Raw genomic sequence first — 18,439 nt, forward strand, 5'->3', positions numbered from 1 at the left:
TCTCTCCTACCTCAGACCTTCATATGTGCCTAGAATGTCCTGCCTCCCACAGCACTTTGCCTTCTCATTTTGTAGGTCTCAACTTAAATACCACTTCCTAGCATAGGACTTTCTGAAATAGCTTCCTACCCCTACCCCATTATTTTCACCCATATATTCTATACAGCACTTCTCACAAGTTACACTTTAAAATTGTGGGCTTACTGGTTTGTACCTATATGGACAAAGAGCAATTAACTGTTTTTAATACACTTTTATTGGGACATTGTCATCTCGTATTGTCATGTAGTTCAGAGCGATCCTGCCATACGTGCACACGGCACTTGGTGAGCTTTTTCCCAGCTCCCTCCCCACTCCCCCTTCCCCATACATGATATTGAGATTGGCACTGGTAATTTCACGTGTGTAGATAACATCAATGGGAGTGTTTTTCTCCCTGATTCTCACCCCCCACACACACACCACACTCCTCCTAGACGCCCTCCTTTGCTCCACTGGAGTTTCTCCTCCATTATCTGAAGTCCCCCTGCTATCCTGATTGCTCCCTAGCTTCCATATATGAGAACAAAATATATTGCCCTTCATTTTCTATGACTGACTAATCTCAATATTCTTCAAGTCCATCCATTTTCTTTCAAATGACATAATTTTGTTATTTTGTATTGCTGGGTAGAATTCCACTGTCTGTATATTCCATAATTTTGTAATCCGTTCATCTGTTGATGGACACCTAGGCTGGTTCCATAATTTGGCTATTGTAAATTGTGCTATTATAGCTACGAATATATCATATATCACTATAATATATATCACTATAATATTCTGAGTTCAGGCACTTTTGAAAGATACCCAAAAGTGGTATAGCTGGATTGTATAGTGGCTCCATTCTCAGTTTTCTGAGGAAACTACACTGATCTTCATAGTGGCTGCACTAATTTACAATCCCACCAACAGTGTATAAAAGTTACTATTTCCCCACATCCTTGCCAGTATTTATTGTTGTTTGAATTCTTAATAATTGCCATTCTAATTAGGGTTAGATGGAATCTCAGTGTATTTTTTATTTGCATCTTTTAAATTGCTAATGATATTAGACATTTTTTCACATAATTATTGGCTTTCTTTTTTTTTTTTTTTTTTTTTTTTGGTGGTACTGGGGTTCCTGGAAGCCCTTCTACCTCCGGGCTACCCTCCCAGACCTATTTAACCCTCCTGTCTCCACCTCCCAAGCATGGGGATTACAAACTTGTGCCATCACGCCTGGCATGAGGTATCTATTTAATTGCCTGTTTCTTTTCTTTTTTTTTTTTTAATTTTTTGCAGTACTGGGGATTGAAGCCAGGGGCATTCTACCTCCAGGCTATACCCCTAACCCTATTTTTTATTCTTTATTTTGAAACAGGATCTCACTAAATTGCACAGGGCCTAAGTAGCTGAGGTTGACCACGAACCTGTGATAACTCCTATCTCAGCCTTCCAAGTAATGGGATTACAAGCGTGCACCACCATGCCCAACTATTTGCCCACTTCTTGATTGGGTTATTTTTTCTGTTGTTGTTGTTGTTGCTGCTGCTGCTGCTGCTGTTGTTTAGTGTTTAATCTTTTAAATTCTTTGTATATTCTAGATATTATCCCTCTATCACAGGAATATCTGGCAAAGATCCCCCATTCTGTAGGCTCTCTCTTTAGATTTTGATGGTTTCCTTTGCTGAACAGAAACGTTTTAATATCCCATTTATTAATTATTGTTTTAATTTCCTGAGTTTTCGGGGACTTATTGAGGAAGTCTCTACTAGTGGCTATATGTTGGAGTCTTGGCCCTAGGGCCTCCCCTAGTAATTTCAAAGTCTCTGGTCTAATTTCCAGGTCTTTGATCCATCTTGAGTTGACTCTTGTGCAGGTTGAGAGGTTGGAGTTTAATTTCATTTTTCTACAAATGGATAACCAGTTTTCACAAGACTATTTGTTGAAGAGGTTGTCTTTTCTCCCACGTGTATTTCTGACACCTTTGTGGAAAATAGCAGTTAACTAATTGCCAAACCATTTCCGTTTTCCTCCTGGGCATTCAATCAGCCTACATTTCCCAGCCTCCTTTGCAGTTAGGTCCAACCAAATTACTCTTCTGGTTGACAGAATATAGGCAGAAAAGACTACTGCCACGCCTAACTTGTAAAATTCTGCCATATGTCATTCTCCATTCCCTTTTTCCATTCATTAGCTTCATAGAGAAGATTCCAAAGACCACAGGAATATAGTCACAAAAGACAAGTGATCTGAGTCAACACTAAAAGGAGAATGTCTGAGACAGGCCATTAGCAACAGCCTCACCAGACCATGACCTCACCAAAAGCAAACTTTTACTGGGTTAATCTGCTGAGATCTGTGTGTGTGTGTGTGTGTGTGTGTGTGTGTGTGTGTGTGTCTGTCTGTCTGTCTGTCTGTCTGTCTCTGTCTCCCTTTCTTTCTCTCTCTCTCTCTCTCTCTCTCTCTCTCTCTCTCTCTCTCTCTCTCTTTCTCTCTCTCTCTCTCCCTTTGTACTGGGGATTGAACCCAGGGCCATTCTACCTTCAAGCTATACTCCTAGCCCTTTTAATTTTTAAATAGGAACATGATACATTGCTGAATTTTCCCTCCAGGCTGCAATATTCCTGTCTCAGCCTTTTAAGTACAAGGATTGCAGGCATGTGCCACCACACCTGGCAGCGCTTATCACTACTTGAATATATATATATATATATATATATATATATATATATATATATATATTTGTTATTTTTATGTTTAAAGCCTGCTTTACAAGAGGTTCATGAGCGCAGAGATTTTGTTTACCTTTCCCCCTGCTATTTCTTCAGTGCCTAGAGAGGAGGCTGCCAATGAGTGAGAATATATATTTTTTTAATATAAAAATTACCGATTCTCGGCCTTTTGGCTAAGATCAAGTGTGTGAATATACAAATTAATGAATGAATTCTAAACCAATGAGCATAAAGCCTTCCATGTCTGACTCAATTACAGTTATGATATATTTTTAATATACAAATGAATTAATGATTTCTAAACCAATGTGCATGAAGCCCTCTATGTCTGACTAAATTACAGCTATGAATATAATTTAGGAAATCCTGATGGGTTTCTGTTACTTACTAATTGGGTAATGTTGGGAGAGTTGCTTAATCTCAGTTTCTTCATCTACAAAATAGAAGAATAATGTCATTCATTTCACTGAGTGTGAGGTTTAAATAAATGAACATGTGAAATGCTTTGGCTAGAACAGTGCCTACTACTATATAATATAAGTGCCCAATAAGTGCTTGTTGATTTTATTGTTATTATTATAGAAATCTGGACTTTCACGGTTTAAATTGAGGAGGTAGAAGTAAGGGCCATTTTTCACATCATAAAAGAAATTTAAAAATCATATAAACATGTACTCAGATTTACACAGCAGGACTCAACTGCATGAGAGATTTAAAAAAAAGCAGCAGAGAAACTGAGAATAAAAGCCTTAGAAACCTATACCAATTAAAAATCAATTCAAGGTAGGTGTGGTGGCACATGCCAATGATCCCAATACTTGGGAGGCTGAAACAGCAGGATCACGTGTTCCTGCCATGGCTAGCCTCAGCAACTTAGTGAGACCCTGTTTCAAAATTAAAAGAGCTAGGGTTGTAGCTCAGAGGTAAAATGTCCCTGAGTTACAATCCCCAATACCAAAAAAATAATAAAATAAAATAAATTTCAGCCAGGTGTAGTGGCTCACACTTGTAATCCCAGGGACTCAGAAGGCTAAAGTAGGAGGATCTCAAGTTTAAGGCCAGCTTGGGTAATTTAACAAGATTCTGTTTTAAAAATAAAAAGTAAAAGGGGCTAGGGATATAGCTCAAAAACAGTATGTCCCTGGGTTTGTAAAAAGGATCAATTTTATTTATTTATTTATTTTGGTGGTACTGGGGGTGGAATCCAGAGGCTTTCTACTTCCAGGTAATACTCCCAGACCTATTTTATATTTTATTTGGAATCAGGGTCTCACTAAGTTGCTGAGAGCCTCACTAGGTAGCTGAGGCTGGCTTCGAACCTGTGTGATCCTCTCGTCTCAGCCTCCCAAGAGTGGGGATTATAAGCATGCACCACCACGCCCAGCAAAAGGATAAATTTTAAATAAAAATAAAAGAATTCTGAAAATGCAATGTAGCCAGTCAAATTTGATTAATAATGAAAAATTAGTTTAAATACAACACTTCAAGTCAGATATGGTGGTACATGCCTATAATTCCAGTACTTGGTAACTGAGATAGGAGCCTCAGCAACTTAGTGAGACCCTTAACAACATAGCAAGATCCTATTTCAAAATAAAAAATTAAATATGGCTGGGGGTGTAGCTCAGAGGTAGAGTGCCCCTGTGTTCAATCCCCAGTACCAAAACAAAAACAAAGTTAAAAATAAAAATAAAAAGGGCTAGGGGTATAGCTCAGAGGTAGAAGGGTCCTGGATCCAATCCTCAGTACCAAATAACAATAACAATAAGTAATACAAAAAAAACTTTTTAGGAACACTTCTACAATGTAATTTAAAGCCCATCTATACTAGCAAGTGCAACTCTAATCAGCAAAGGAGATAGAGTCCTTTTCTTCTCTTTGTTTTTTGTTTGTTTGTTTGTTTGTTTTTGTTTTGTTTTTGCTGTACTGGGAATGGAACCCCAGGGGCATTCTACCTCCAAGCTATACCCCCCAGCCCTATTTTTAATCTTTATTTATTTATTTATTTATTTATTTATTTATTCCAGTGTTACTGGGAATGGAACCCTTCTACTTCCAGGCTATACTCCCAGACCTATTTTATATTTTATTTGGAAACAGGGTCTCTTAAGCCAGAGAGGCTGGCTTCAAACCTGTGGCATCCTCCTGTCTCCGCCTCCCAAGTGCGGAGATTACAAGCGTGCACCACCACGCCAAACTTAACAGAGCTCTATTCCTCTTGTCCCTCTCCATATCATGCAACCACCATGCTCCTTTTTCACTACTAGTATCTTTCTGGAGGTGGCAGCCTCATTCTTGATCTAACCCAGGCATTAGTGCAAAGCCAATAAATTTGACCCATGTACAAATGAATGTGCTTGATGTGCTAGGTGTTAAGACATCAATTCTGCACTAAAAATAAAGCCAAAAGCTGAAGCAAAACACTGGATACTTTTGATAAAACTCTATTTTAAATCAATTGTGTGTACATTTACCTCTGCTTCTTTTCCTCCATTATCACCGAGGAAATTGCTTTTCTTTTGTTCTTTATCATCTGCACATTGTTCTGGTGTTTTTGCTTCATATGAAAACCATCAGGATTCTGTTACAATCTCTTCTGGCCAAAACGACTTGCCAAGCATGCAGCCGCCTTCCTGTTCCCACACAGCAACCCACCATCTTTTCTTAGTATTTCAAAACATGCCAAAGGAAAGAAATGACACTGGGTGTCTTGACAACCTCAAGTCTCAGCCCTTCTCTCCCTCAAACAAATAAACAGACAAAAACTAAGCTATATGCTTAGCCCTTTTAAAAATACTTTGTCCCTTTTTAAATTCATTTTTATTTTGAGGCAGTTCTCACTAAGTTGTTCAGGCTGGTCTCAAACTTATAATCCTCCTGTCTCAACCTCCCAAATAATTTTGTGTGTGTGTGTGTAACTGAGGATTCAGCCCAGAGATGTTCTACCTCTGAGCTAAACCCCCAACACTTTTTATTTTTCATTTTGAAACATAGTTTTGCTAAATTACTGCACACTAGCCTCAATTCCTGCTATCCTAATCCCAAGGACAGGTAAACATCCCCAAGCCCAGTTCAGCCTCTTAAGTATTTCTAAGAAATACTTGCTTTTTTACTCTAACTAATGTATTTTATTACAAGGCTGTGAGTAGTTCTTAATGGACAAACATGCTAATTCCTTAATTTTCAATTTCTTTATTATTAATAATACAAGGCAATACTGCTGATTTGACCCTACCTAGCTCAAATAACATTTGAAACACCATCAATTCTAAATATGTTTAAAGCAAACATAATAGCCAGTAAGTTATTTCCTGAAAAATATAGACTGTTTCACTCACTATTAACTTTTCAGATCACCTTTAAGATGTCATCAAATTCAGGTGTTCTTTTTGTTTTGTGTGTGTGGTTTTGCTTGTTTGTTTCATGTGTGCCTAACAAAGACATCATACATTTTCAAAATTACTAAATATTTCTTCTATCAATAAGACACATGAGCTGGGCGTGGTGGCGCACGCTTGTAATCCCCGCGTTTGGGAGGTGGAGACAGGAGGATCGCGCAAGTTCGTTCGAAGCCAGCCGCACTGGTTTAAGAGAACCTGTTTCCAAATAAAAAAATATAAAATAGATCTGGGAGTGTAGCCCAGAAGTAGAAGGGCTCCCAGGGATTACAAGCGTGCACCACCACGCCCGGCTTTTAATCAGCTTTAATGTAGAATGGAGGGAGAAATATGTGTTCTGAGCTTGCTTTCTTTCTTTCTTTCTTTCTTTCTTTCTTTCTTTCTTTCTTTCTTTCTTTCTTTCTTTCCAAAGGCTATATATTCTGATCTATAAACATTGTCTGAAAATCTGGCGCAGTACTTTAAACAACAACAACAGTGCCGGGCGTGGTGGCGCACGCTTGTAATCCCCGCGCTTGGGAGGCAGAGACAGGAGGATCGCGCAGGTTCGAAGCCAGCCGCGCGCGCTGGCTTAGGAGACCCTGTTTCCAAATAAAAATGTAAAAATAGGTCTGGGAGTGTAGCCCGGAAGTAGAAGGGCTTCCAGGAACCCCAGTACCACCAAAAACAAACAAAAAAAAAAAAAAAAAAAAACAATGCTTTCAAAGCTGGACATGGTAGCGCATACTTGTAAATCACAGTACTTGGGAGGCTGAAACAGAAGAATCACAGGTTCAAGGACAGTCTCAGCAATGTAGATGCTCAGCAACCTAGTGAGAACCTGTTTCAAACTAAAAAATAAAATAGGGCTGGTGGTGTGGTTCAGAGGTATAACTCTCCTAGGTTCAATCCCCAGTGCCACGCACACACACACGCTTACAAAGTGTCTAGCTGAAAAAACTATTACAATATTTTGGAATTGAGCCAATTTAACTAGAAGATTCACTCACAGAATAGGTTATTTTTGCTTTGGTTTATTTTATTTTATTTTATTTTGGGGGTCTGGGGATGGAACCTAGGGGCATTTGACCTCTGAGCAACACCCCCTGCCCTATTTTTTATTCTTTATTTTGAAACCTGGTCTCACTGAGTTGCGGAGGGCCTCACTAAGTAGCTGAGGCTGTCCTCGAACCGCAATCCTCCAGGTCTCAGCCTCCTGAAAGCTGGGACTACAAGCGTGTGCCACCATGCCCGGCTGCTTTGGTTTATTTTAAAGCATTTCTAGATTTACTAACTTGTGGAAATTATCTGGATCTTAAATAACAAATAAATACAGTTTGTTATGATTCAAAATTCTAAGTTGGTTTAAACTGGGTTTTATTTGTTGGTTTGGTATGGGAGATTGAACTCAGACATGTCGTACCTCCTTGCTACATCCCCAACGCTTTTTATTTTTTATTTGAAACAGGGTCTTGCTAAATTGCTGAGGCTGGCCTTGAACCTGTGGGTATATTTGTTGTTTCAGTTAGAATTACACACCGCGTGCCTGAAATAGAATAGATCCTCAAATAAATGTTTGCTGAGTGAGTGATCCCTTGGCATCAATACCCAACCACCAGATGGAGGAAGAGAGAAAGGCTCACACCCAGAGGTTTTTATGGGCCCCGCCTTGAAGTCATACACGTTCCATTGAGTGTGATTCAGCCTTACAGTTACATCTAATTGAGTGGAGACTGAGAAATAGAGTTGACCTCTCTCCTCAAAGAGAAAAGAGAACAGGCTTGGTGATGACCTAGAACACTATGCCATAGTCTATCCATTTGGTAACCAAATAGCCGTTTCATCCTTCTTCCCAAACAAATAATGCAATACCTAAAATCCCACTCAGTCACTGCATTAAGTTCAAAGCATGGGATCCCCAGGTCATGCACAGGATTTTCCATCAGCCCTGGATATAACTCCATATTATCTTCAGCCCAGTGATCCTCAACCAGGAGTAATTTTTGTATCCCCCGGGATCCTGAGCAATGTCTGGAGACATTTTTTTACTAGAACAACTGAGAGTGAGAGGGTTGCTGCTGCTGGCAACGAGTGGGTAGAGAAAGACTGCTGAACACTGTACCGTACACTGGACAGCCTCCAACAAATCAGTAGTGCAGAAGTTCGAAACCCGATTGTGATCTGTGAAGAAATAAGGTATCTCCTCTCCCCATCTCCAGCACCCAATATCTAACAAGGGAACGAATGTTTTGCAGCAAATACTTCCAGATGGATAAAGAAGATGCTGGCCCATTGCAAAGATAAAATTGTTGCTGGGCATGGTGGTGCACACCTGTAATCTCAGTACTTGGGAGGCTGAGTCGGGAAGGTTGCAGGTTCAAGGCTAGCCTCAGCAACTTGGCAAAACCCTCAGTCATTTAGCGAGAATCTGTTTAAAAAAAAAAAAAAGGCCAGGGGCATAATTCAGAGGCACGATGTCCCTAGGTTCAATCTCCAGTCCCCCCCCCCAAAAAAAAGTAACAGCCCTGAACTGGCAGGGAAGAAGTTCCTCTACTAGACACTGTTTCCACTCTCACTGAGAGTGCTCCTTGTGTGTGCTCTGTCTGTGTTCACTGGCTCTGCTGCCTGGAAGTTCTTCCTCTAAGCCCACATTTGAAGTTTTCAGGAACATGACCTCCCCGGGTAGAGTCCAGCCTTTAAAACAGGCTTGAGATTTCTTTAAGCAGAACAATCTGAAAGCACTTCCGATCAATTTGCTTCTGGCCAGTTCCCTCTGCCAGTAACACTATAGCTTCCTAGAAATGATTCTCCAGCCAGATTTATTTCTGTGCTTCCTCACTCCCAGGCCTCTGCTCCCCTCAATTTTTTTTTTTGGTGGTACTGGGGTTCCTGGAAGCCCTTCTACCTCCAGGATACACTCCCAGACCTATTTTATATTTTATTTTTGGAAACAGGGTCTCTTAAGCCAGTGCGGCTGGCTTCGAACCTGCGCGATCCTACTGTCTCTGCCTCCCAAGCGCGGGGATTACAAGTGTGCGCCACCACGCCCGGCTGCTCCCCTCAATTTTAAGGTGGCTACTTGGAGACCCTCAGACTCAGTAAGGGGCCATACCCCAAATCAAACCTTTACTCCATGGCTCAGTCTTAATGGGCCCTTCTTGCTCAAAAGCTTTTTCCATTTTATTTCCTATTCTTTGAAGTATAAAGTAGTGGTTTTTTTTTTAACTCCTCCTGGCTCCAAATTCTGGCATTCTGTATTTCTTCTTCATTCGTGTTTGGAAACCTGTTGATTATTGCTTATTTAGGTTTCTAATATCTTGTTAAATGTAGCTAGTAAATATCTCCTTCTAACATTTTGTTTACCACCGTGTGTGTGTGTGTGTGTGTGTGTGTGTGTGTGTGTGTGTTACTAGAGATTGGACCTAGGGGCATTCTACCTCCTAGCTACACCTCCAGCCCTGTTTTTATTTTGAAACAAGGTCTCATTAAGTTGATAGTGTCTCATTATTTTCTGAGGCTGGCCTCCAACCTGTGATCCTCCTATCTCAGACTTCCATGTGCTGGGATTACAAGCATGTGCCACCACACCCACCTATGGGCTTTACAGGCACATTATTTTTCTTCCAAATTATTGCAAGCAACTCTTATTAAATGTCTTGTGCTGTGGTTTGCATATGGCTCAAACCTCCAAAATTTGTATTGAAATCTAATACCCATCATTAAATAATTAAGAGGTGGAAGCTTTAAGAGGTGATTGAGCTCTGCCCTTATCAATGGATTAATTCATTATGCAATTAGTAGACTACTAGGTTAACTGGCTATCTTGGGATTGGGTTTGCTGTAAAAGCCAGTTTGACTGGGTCTCTTTTAAGCTGTCTCTTACCATGTGGTGTCCTGCACCATTTTGGAGCTCTGCCAGCAGAAGGTCCATTACCAGATGCAACCCTTCCACTTGGACCAGAAACATGAACCAGACTAAACCTCTTTCTTTACAATTTACCCAGTCTTTGCCAAGCACGGTGGCACACGCCTGTAATCCCAGTACTTGGAAGGGTGAGACAGGAGAATCACAGATTCAAGGACAGCCTCAGCAGTGTAGCAAAACTCTCAGCAATTTGGTGAGACTGTCTCAAAATAAAAAATAAAAAGGTTTGAGTGTGTAGCTCAGAAGTTAAATGCCCCTTGGGTTAAATCCCAAGTACCCCACATAATAATAATAATAATTATTATTTAATAGTATTAATAATTAATTTAATAAATAATAATATAATAATAATAATTTGCCCAATCTCTAGTAGCAACAGAACACAAACTAAGACATCTTGTCATGGGTTTCCATTTTCCAGTTCCCTTGTTGTCTGCTGTTTGCCTAAAGAGTTGGAGATTTTTATAATATCACTCTGCTTCTGTTACAATTTTTGTGTTAAGGCAATGCTAGCTGTTATGGAAAAAATATTCCAAAGAATCACAATAAGATTTCATTTCTTGCTGAGCATGGTGGCACACACCTGAAATTCCAGGAGGGTTGCAGTTTAGAGAACAATCTCAGCAGGTAGTGAGACTCTCAGCAACCTAGCAAGACCTTGTTTTAAAACAATAAAAAGTAAAAAGAGCTGGGGGTGTAGCTCAGAGGTAGAATGCCCCTGAATTCAATCCTCAGTAGCACGAGTGCACATGAGAGAGAGAGAGAGAGAGAGAGAGAGAGAGAGAGAGAGGAGAAAGGAAAGGAGAGAGAGAGGGATGGATGGAGGGAGGGAAGGAGATTTGCTCATGGAACAGTTCAGTGTACATTTTCTTGTTCAGGCATGAACAGGTCATCCTGCTTCACAACCACCTAGGGACGCAGGCTCATGGAGGCTCTGTCATCTTCAATATGTAACTTACAAAGTTTTCCTTAACATCAAAATCCAACAGGCAGGTGCCAGAAGTGTGGGGGTTAACTATGGGCCAGGCCTGGAATTGGTGCTGTCACCTCTGTTCACATCGCGGTGACCAGTGGGATGTAAAGTGGAGTGTGCATCTTCCAGGAAGTGTCCTTGAAGGAGAGAACATACCAGCTTCTTGCTGGCTGAAATGAGAAATGGTGGTGGAGCTGGGGCGGCCATCTTCAACCATCTGATGAAAACCACGCATTAAGGCTGATGGAGCAACAGAGCACAAGTTCCTGGCGATCACGGAGCTCCCACAACTGCTCCAGGACATTCACCTCCTGACTTTAATAACGCAAGAAATGCCAGGTGTGGTGGCGTACATGTGTAATCCCAGTACTTGGGAAACTGAGACAGGAAGTTCTCAGGTTCAAGGACAGCCTCAGCAACTAGTGAGCCTCTCATCCACCTCGCCAGACCCTGTTTCAAAATAAAAATAATAAAGTAGGTCTGGGGATGTAGCTTGGAGGTACAATGCCCCTGCGTTAGGTCCCCAGTACCACAAATAATAATAATAATTAGGAAAGAAATGAATTACTGGTATATTTAAGCCACTGCTGTTTTGAATTTCCTTCTATTTACAGCTGATCCTAATTTTAACTCACCTAAATGGTCTCTAATTGTTTGGTATGGCCACATTTTCTACTATCCATCTCCACCACTTCTTAGCAGTGACTTCCACTATTCCCTTCTCATACTACAAAATACTTTAAGAACTTTAAGATGATAAGTCAGGCATGGTGGCACACATCTGTAATCCCAGCACTTGGCGGCTGAGATAGAAAGATCTCAGGTTTGAGGACAGCCTTAGCAAGTAGTGAGACTCTCATTCACCTAGCGAGACCTGATTTCAAAATAAAAAGCAAAATAGGGCTGGGAGTGTAGCTCAGAGGTAGGATGCCCAGTAACACACACACACACACACACACACACACACACACACACACACACACACACACAGTCTCACATACACAAGAAAAACAAAACAAAACTGTAAGATGACTAATAAACCACCTGCCTTTGAGGAACTTATACTATAGGTATCATGTTCCTAAACCTGATTTTCAATTTTCATTTCACCATCCTATTCAAAGAAGTTGGAAATCTAAAAATTATACTTTCAGACTCCCTATAAGGTCTGTGAAAGAAAGACACATTTATGAAAAAAACAGATTCAAGTAAATGAAGGCTACCTTCCTGTATTTGTGGCCCCTTGTAAGTAGGTAAGGTGTAATAACACGAGTGTGATGTTCACATTCTTCTTAAGGCCTTCATGGTGTGAGGGGCAGTGTGCTGGCAACAGCAGTATCAGTGTCCTATGGTCACCTTCCTATCCCAGCTACGTGATAATCAGAATAAGCTAGCCTAATGCTCTAGTAACAAGTAATCCCCAAAATCTTAGTGGCCAAATGCAATAAAAGTTTCTTTCTGTCTCCTGCAGGTGTGCACAATTGCTCTCCATGTTCTCACTTAGAAATCAAGGATACTTCAACTTTGTGGCTGCAATATGTTAGCTTAGGGTCCTCCATGACTATTACGTCTGGGAAGACACAGTTTGGAAAACTGCTCACAGGCCTGCAACTGTCTCCTCCTGAACATCACACAAGTGGGCTGGGAAATGGAAACTGCCATATGCTGAGAAGTAAAAAAAAGAAAAGAAAAAAAAACCGGACTAGTTATGTTTATAATAAGTAATATGACTTTGAGTTTAATGCTCTGGGATTTCCACTCCTCTGGCCCTTTCAAGAACTTCAGAAGCACTGAAATGTTAGATGAAATCCCTCTGTTTTTTTTTTTTTAAATATCCAGAGTGGCTTGTATTCTTACGGTAAACCCTGGCTGAACCACATCTGTGCTGGTAGCTTTCTACCCCCTTACCGCCAACCATCCTCATCTTTCACAAAGCTGTCTTCTTTCTATAAACTACGTCTTTCAGGCTCCTTTGCCCTCTGGCTTTGGTTGGTTTAGGATCATGGGAGACTCCGGCAGGAGATAAGAAATAGGAGGTAAGAAAGATTGGGATCTTTATCCCTGCCTTTTAACTCTCCACCAGACTGTGGGTCCCTGGCTCCTCCCCCAGCTCCGTAAGGTCCTTCCATGAACCTTTCCTCATCTAAACACTTTATGATGTCTGTTTGACGCTGACGCATACCAGGGTGTTTAATAATCAAACTGTGAGTCTAAAAAAGAGTAATAAAATGTCTCCCATCTTCCAGTTTTACAACAGCTAGAGATCTTTATAAAATGTGAATCTGGAGCCGGGTGTGGTGGCTCAAGCTTGTAATCCCAGCATTTGGGAGGCTGAGACAGGAGGATGATAGTTCATGGACAACCTCAGCTACTATTTAGTGAGGTCTCTTGCAACTCAGTGAGACCCTGTTTCAAAATAAAGAATAGAGCCGGGCGTGGTGGCGTATGCTTGTAATCCTTGTTGCTTGGGAAGCAGAGACAGGAGGATCACGCAGGTTTGAAGCCAGATGCGCTGGCTTAAGAGACCCTGTTTCCAAATTTTGAAAAGTATAAAAATAGGTCTGGGAGTGTAGCCTGGAAGTAGAAGGGTATCCAGGAACCCCAGTAAAAGAAAGAAGAAAGAAAGAAAGAAAGAAAGAGAGAAAGAAAGAAAGAAAGAAAGAAAGAAAGAAAGAAAGAAAGAAAGAAAGAAAGGGCTGAAAGTGTTACTCAGAGGTAGAATGCCCCTGGGTTCCATCCCCAGTACCATAAAAAAATAAAATGTGAATCTGAAAATATCATTCTTCTGCCTTAAAATGTCAATGGCTCCCAATTATCCCCCATCACCACACCCCACTCTAAATTGCAACCAAACAGAAGTAATTTCAGTTCCCTCTGCAATGTGTCCTCTCTTCCTCTGAGCCTCTGCTCATGCAGAGTAGGGTGGAAATCACTCCCTTCCCCCACTGGCGCTATTCGCAAGAGTCACTTATGCCAGAAGACTTTCCATAAACCCACTTAACCTGGTTAGATGGTGCTATATTCTCCCACAGAAGTGTTTAGGCACTATCACACATAGGTAGCATTCAGTGTTACATGGACCAGCAACTGCCTTCTGACTATCTGTGCCCTCAACAGACTATAAGATTCGGGGCAGGCCCTGCAGCTCAGATCCATTAAAGCACTTGGCACATAATAGGTACTCAATAAATACTGAATGGTTCCTGAATATTATTGGAAAAGCTTGAATGTTACATTTTTCTCCTCCAGTTACTGACTTCTCTTTTCATTCACTAAAATCAAAACAAAGTAAATAAATTTTAATCACCCATGGTTCATTACGACTTCCCATCCACTTCCTAGACCATTTTAACTTAACTTTCCTACTATCTTTTTTGGAGACTTCTCTTGCCAAGATTACCAAAGACCTCCTAAATCTTCAATTCAGTAACTTCTTTTCAGTCCAAACCCTCCGGGAAGGCTGAGACAGGAAGGTTGCAGGTTCAAGGCCAGCCACACCAATTTAGTGAGACTCTCAGTAACTTAGCAGGACCTTGTTTTAAAATTAAAAAAAAAAAAAATTTAAAATGGAGGGTGTGTGTTCGGAGATGGAAGGCCCCTGGGTTCAATCCCCAGTACCAAAAAATAAAAAATAAATTTAAAAAATCTCAGCTTCAGGCTTGCTTTCTTGGTCTCCTCTGGCTGCTCATTCTTGGAAGGCTTCACAATTGCCTCTTCCTGCCGGCCCATTAAATAGTCTTCTCAGCAACTCACTCTTGTCTGCCTTTTGGGCTTCAGCCATCAGCAAATACCACAATCCCCAAATGCATATTTTCAGTCTTAACCTTTCACTTGAGCTAAGGTTGCCCCTCTCTTCCTGCAAGCAGTCCAGATAAAGGCTCAGTGTCTCGTCCATTCCAACATGAGCTCCTCCTGCGTCCATGCCATCCAGTTGTCCAGGTGACGAACCTCAAAGTCCCCTAACTCTTCCCACGGTTTATCCTCCCCCTGCTGGGCTGGCAACAAGCTTCACCCAGTGCCAAATCCCCACCCCCAATTTTCAAAACCCTGACTCTGGGTTTTAATTTCTTTCATCTAGAATACCTTTTCCCTCTTTATCTCAAATCCTACCATTCTCTGGCATTCAGAAAAATGGATGACTTCATTGCTTTCTCCTCTAAGTTCCAAATAGCTTGATGCTGTGGGGGTTTGTTTTTGTTTGTTTGTTTGTTTGCTTGAGGTTCTGTTGTTGTTTGCGGTACTAGGGATTGAACCCAGGGTTTGCAAAGGCTAGGCAAGCCTTCTACCACTTATCTACTGTCCCCAGCTCTTTTTTAGTTTGAGGCTGGGTCTCACTAATTAGCTCACACTTGCCTGGAACTTGTGATCTTCTTAAGGTCAGTTATATTTTATTATTGGGTCTTGGATACAGCCAGTGACTGACATTTTAGGCAATTAAAAATATTTTATAAGCCGGACGTGGTAGCGGACGCTTGTAATCTCTGCGCTTGGGAGGCTGAGACAGGAGGATTACACAGGTTCGAAGCCAGCCTCGGCTACTTAGTGAGGCTCTCAGCAATTCAGTGAGACCCTGTTTCCAAGTAAAAAATATAAAATAGGCCTGGGACTATAACCTGGAGGTATAAAGCCCCTGGGTTTCACCCCCAGTGCCACCAAAAAACAAAAAATATTTTATATGAGCCCAGCATGGTGGCACACGCTTGTAATCCCAGCATTTGGGAGGCTGAGACAGGAGGATAGCTGTTTGAAGACAGCCTCGGCTATTTAGTGAGGCCCTTTGCAACTCAGTGAGACCCTGTTTCAAAATTAAAAAAAAAAAAAAAAATAGGGCTGAGGGTGTTGCTCGAAGGTAGAATGCCCTGAGTTCCATCCCCAGTATCTATCTATCTATCTATCTATCTATCTATCTATCTATCATCTATAGAGAATAAACATATATTGAATAAATATGTATTGAATAAATATATACATTGAATATATATTGAATAAACATATATATATATTGAATAAATAAGTGAACTGAGAGAATTTTTTTCAATTGTACCCTTTCAGAGGTTGCTAAAAGAGAATGTTTGCGTGAAAAGGACAGAAATCTCAGTTTAAAACATTAACGTTAGGCAGGCGTGGTGGTGCACGCTTGTAACCCAAGCTCTTGGGAGGCTGAGACAGGAGGATCACACAGGTTTGAAGCCAGCCTCAGCTACTAAGTGAGGCTCTCAACAACTTAATGAGACTCTGTTTCTAAATAAAGTATAAAATAGGTCTGGTGTATACCCAGAGGTAGAAAACCCCCTGGGTTCCACCCCCAGTAACACACACACACACACACACACACACACACACACATAATTAACGTTAGCCAAGTGTGGTAGCGCATCCCAACATTTGGGAGGCTGAGACCGGGGGAATCACGACTGTTCACCGACAGCCTCAGTTACTTAGTGAGGCCCTTTGCAACTCAGTGAGACCCTGTTCAAAAAAATAGGGCTGGAGATGTAGCTTGGAGGTACAGTGCCCCTGGTTTCCATCCCCAGTACTGCAAAAACAAAACAAAACAAAACAAAACAAAACAAAAAAACACTTGAACGTTATGTAACCAAATCGTCACCATTTGTCCATTCCTTTTAACAACAGACACAGTATGTCCATACATGACAGGTAATTGCTATTCACGCAGAGAGACTTCTTTAAAAAAAAAAAAAAAAAAAGCCTGCCCTGCATAATTTGATTTCAGGCATTTCAATCCCCGATACGGGCAGACAATTTTTAAAAGGGAACATTATCATTTCAACTCTCTTAGGCTCTTCTATCTTTTATCCTGGATGACAGGAATTAGCTAAGGCAAACAAACACACAAGAGGAGACACCCGTCCGCAGCAGCAGCAGCAGCAGCGGCGGCGGCGGCGGCGCCCGGGGATCTCGGGCGGCCCTGCACGCATCTTAATCCCTTTCCTTTTTCCTGCTTCATTTCACATCTGGAGGCTCGTGGGCTGAAGAGTACTTGGAGGACATTTTCGTTTGGGGATTTCAATTTGACCCGCACGGGCCCAACTCTCCCTATTAACCGGGTCTCTCAGACCCAAGCGCAGGAAACCGCGGGAGCCGGGCGGGAGGGAGGGCGGGGCGAGAAGAGGGGCGGGGCTAGAAGAGGCGGGGCTAGAAGGGGCGGGGCTAGAAGGGGCGGGGCGCGCGGGAGGAGGCGGGGCGGCGGGAGGCCGCAGCTCTCCTTCGGGCCGGGCGGGTCTCTTTCCCGAGCCGCGCTAACGGCCCCGGGGCCTCCCGCGAGCTCGGAGGGCCGGCCGCGCCGCCCGGGCGTCCGCAGGGGGCGCCGCCTCGGCCCGCAGCTCCGCGCCGGCCCCGCCCGGCCCCGCCATGGGGCGCGCCGGCTCCGCGGCTCTGCCGAGCTGAGCCCGCCCGGCCGCCCGGCCGCCGGCCCCCGCGATGATGAAGAAGAAGAAGTTCAAGTTCAAGGTGGACTTCGAGCTGGAGGAGCTCTCCTCCGTGCCCTTCGTCAACGGCGTCCTCTTCTGCAAGATGCGGCTGCTGGACGGCGGCAGCTTCGCCGCCGAGTCCTCCAGGTAGGCGGCCGCGGCGGCATCCCGGCGGCGGGCCGGGATGCGCGGGGAGGGAGCGGGCCGCGCTCGCCCGGGACCCTCGCGAGGCCTCCGCCGCGGGCGGCCACGGCGGGTCCCGGCCCGGGTCTCGGGTCTCGGGGCGGGGGGAGCCCTCTCCGCTTCTGAAATGAGCCCCGGGCGGTCCTGAGGCAGAGGCCGATTCTATAGAGCGCAGCCAGGTGTGGCCGTGCGCCTTGAATAATTTCAGGGCCAGCCACAGATTGATTTTTCTTTTCAAGAAAATACAAAACAAAGACTTTTAAAAAGGCACTTGCGAGTTTCCCGAGGTCGAAGAGAAGGGTTAATAATTAATGTGTGTTTTGCCTACAAAAACTGATCGTAGACTATTTTTACACTAAAATGGTTTGCTTTTTATCTGTCATGCTATTAATAATGTAAAAGAAATAATGTCAATGGGTTGTGGGACTGCGGCCAGAAAATTGTCCACTATGTCAATATTGAAACCTCTGCAAGCCAGAAAATATGTCGTTGACTAAACCAAAGAATGGATTGGATTCTCAAAATTTAAAAAAAAAAAAAAATGGTCCGCTGAGGATAATTTGTCAAATTAAACTGTGGAGCTAGATGTGTAGACATTCAGCTAATTATATTGCTATCATTTTCAGCACTTGGTGCAAATGAAAATTGTACCAGTTACTGAAGTACTGAAAAGCCTAAATCAGTTCTGAGTGTCCTGGAGGTGAATGTGGCAGCCTTGTCCTGAGGCCTAGACTGTTGTGGGTCTTGCCCCATCCTGGAACAATTAGACCAGTGCTTCTGGCCCGGGGGTGACA

The 18,439-nt window shown here is 42.6% G+C and overlaps 1 protein-coding gene across 1 annotated transcript in view; it reads left to right on the top strand.

Annotated features, from left to right (window-relative positions):
- Positions 1-17,472: 17,472 nt before the first annotated feature.
- EEIG2 (EEIG family member 2) overlaps positions 17,473-18,439 on the top strand; it is a gene marked incomplete at both ends in the record, with an annotated part of 53,287 nt that continues 52,320 nt past the window's right edge. The window contains one exon of the mRNA XM_080693254.1: positions 17,473-17,609. Within this exon, the coding sequence (XP_080549380.1) occupies positions 17,473-17,609 (137 nt within the window). The remainder of the gene's footprint in view (positions 17,610-18,439) is intronic.

This window comes from Muscardinus avellanarius (assembly GCF_963383645.1).
Source record: "Muscardinus avellanarius genome assembly, chromosome: 3".
NCBI classification, from domain to species: Eukaryota; Metazoa; Chordata; class Mammalia; order Rodentia; family Gliridae; genus Muscardinus; species Muscardinus avellanarius.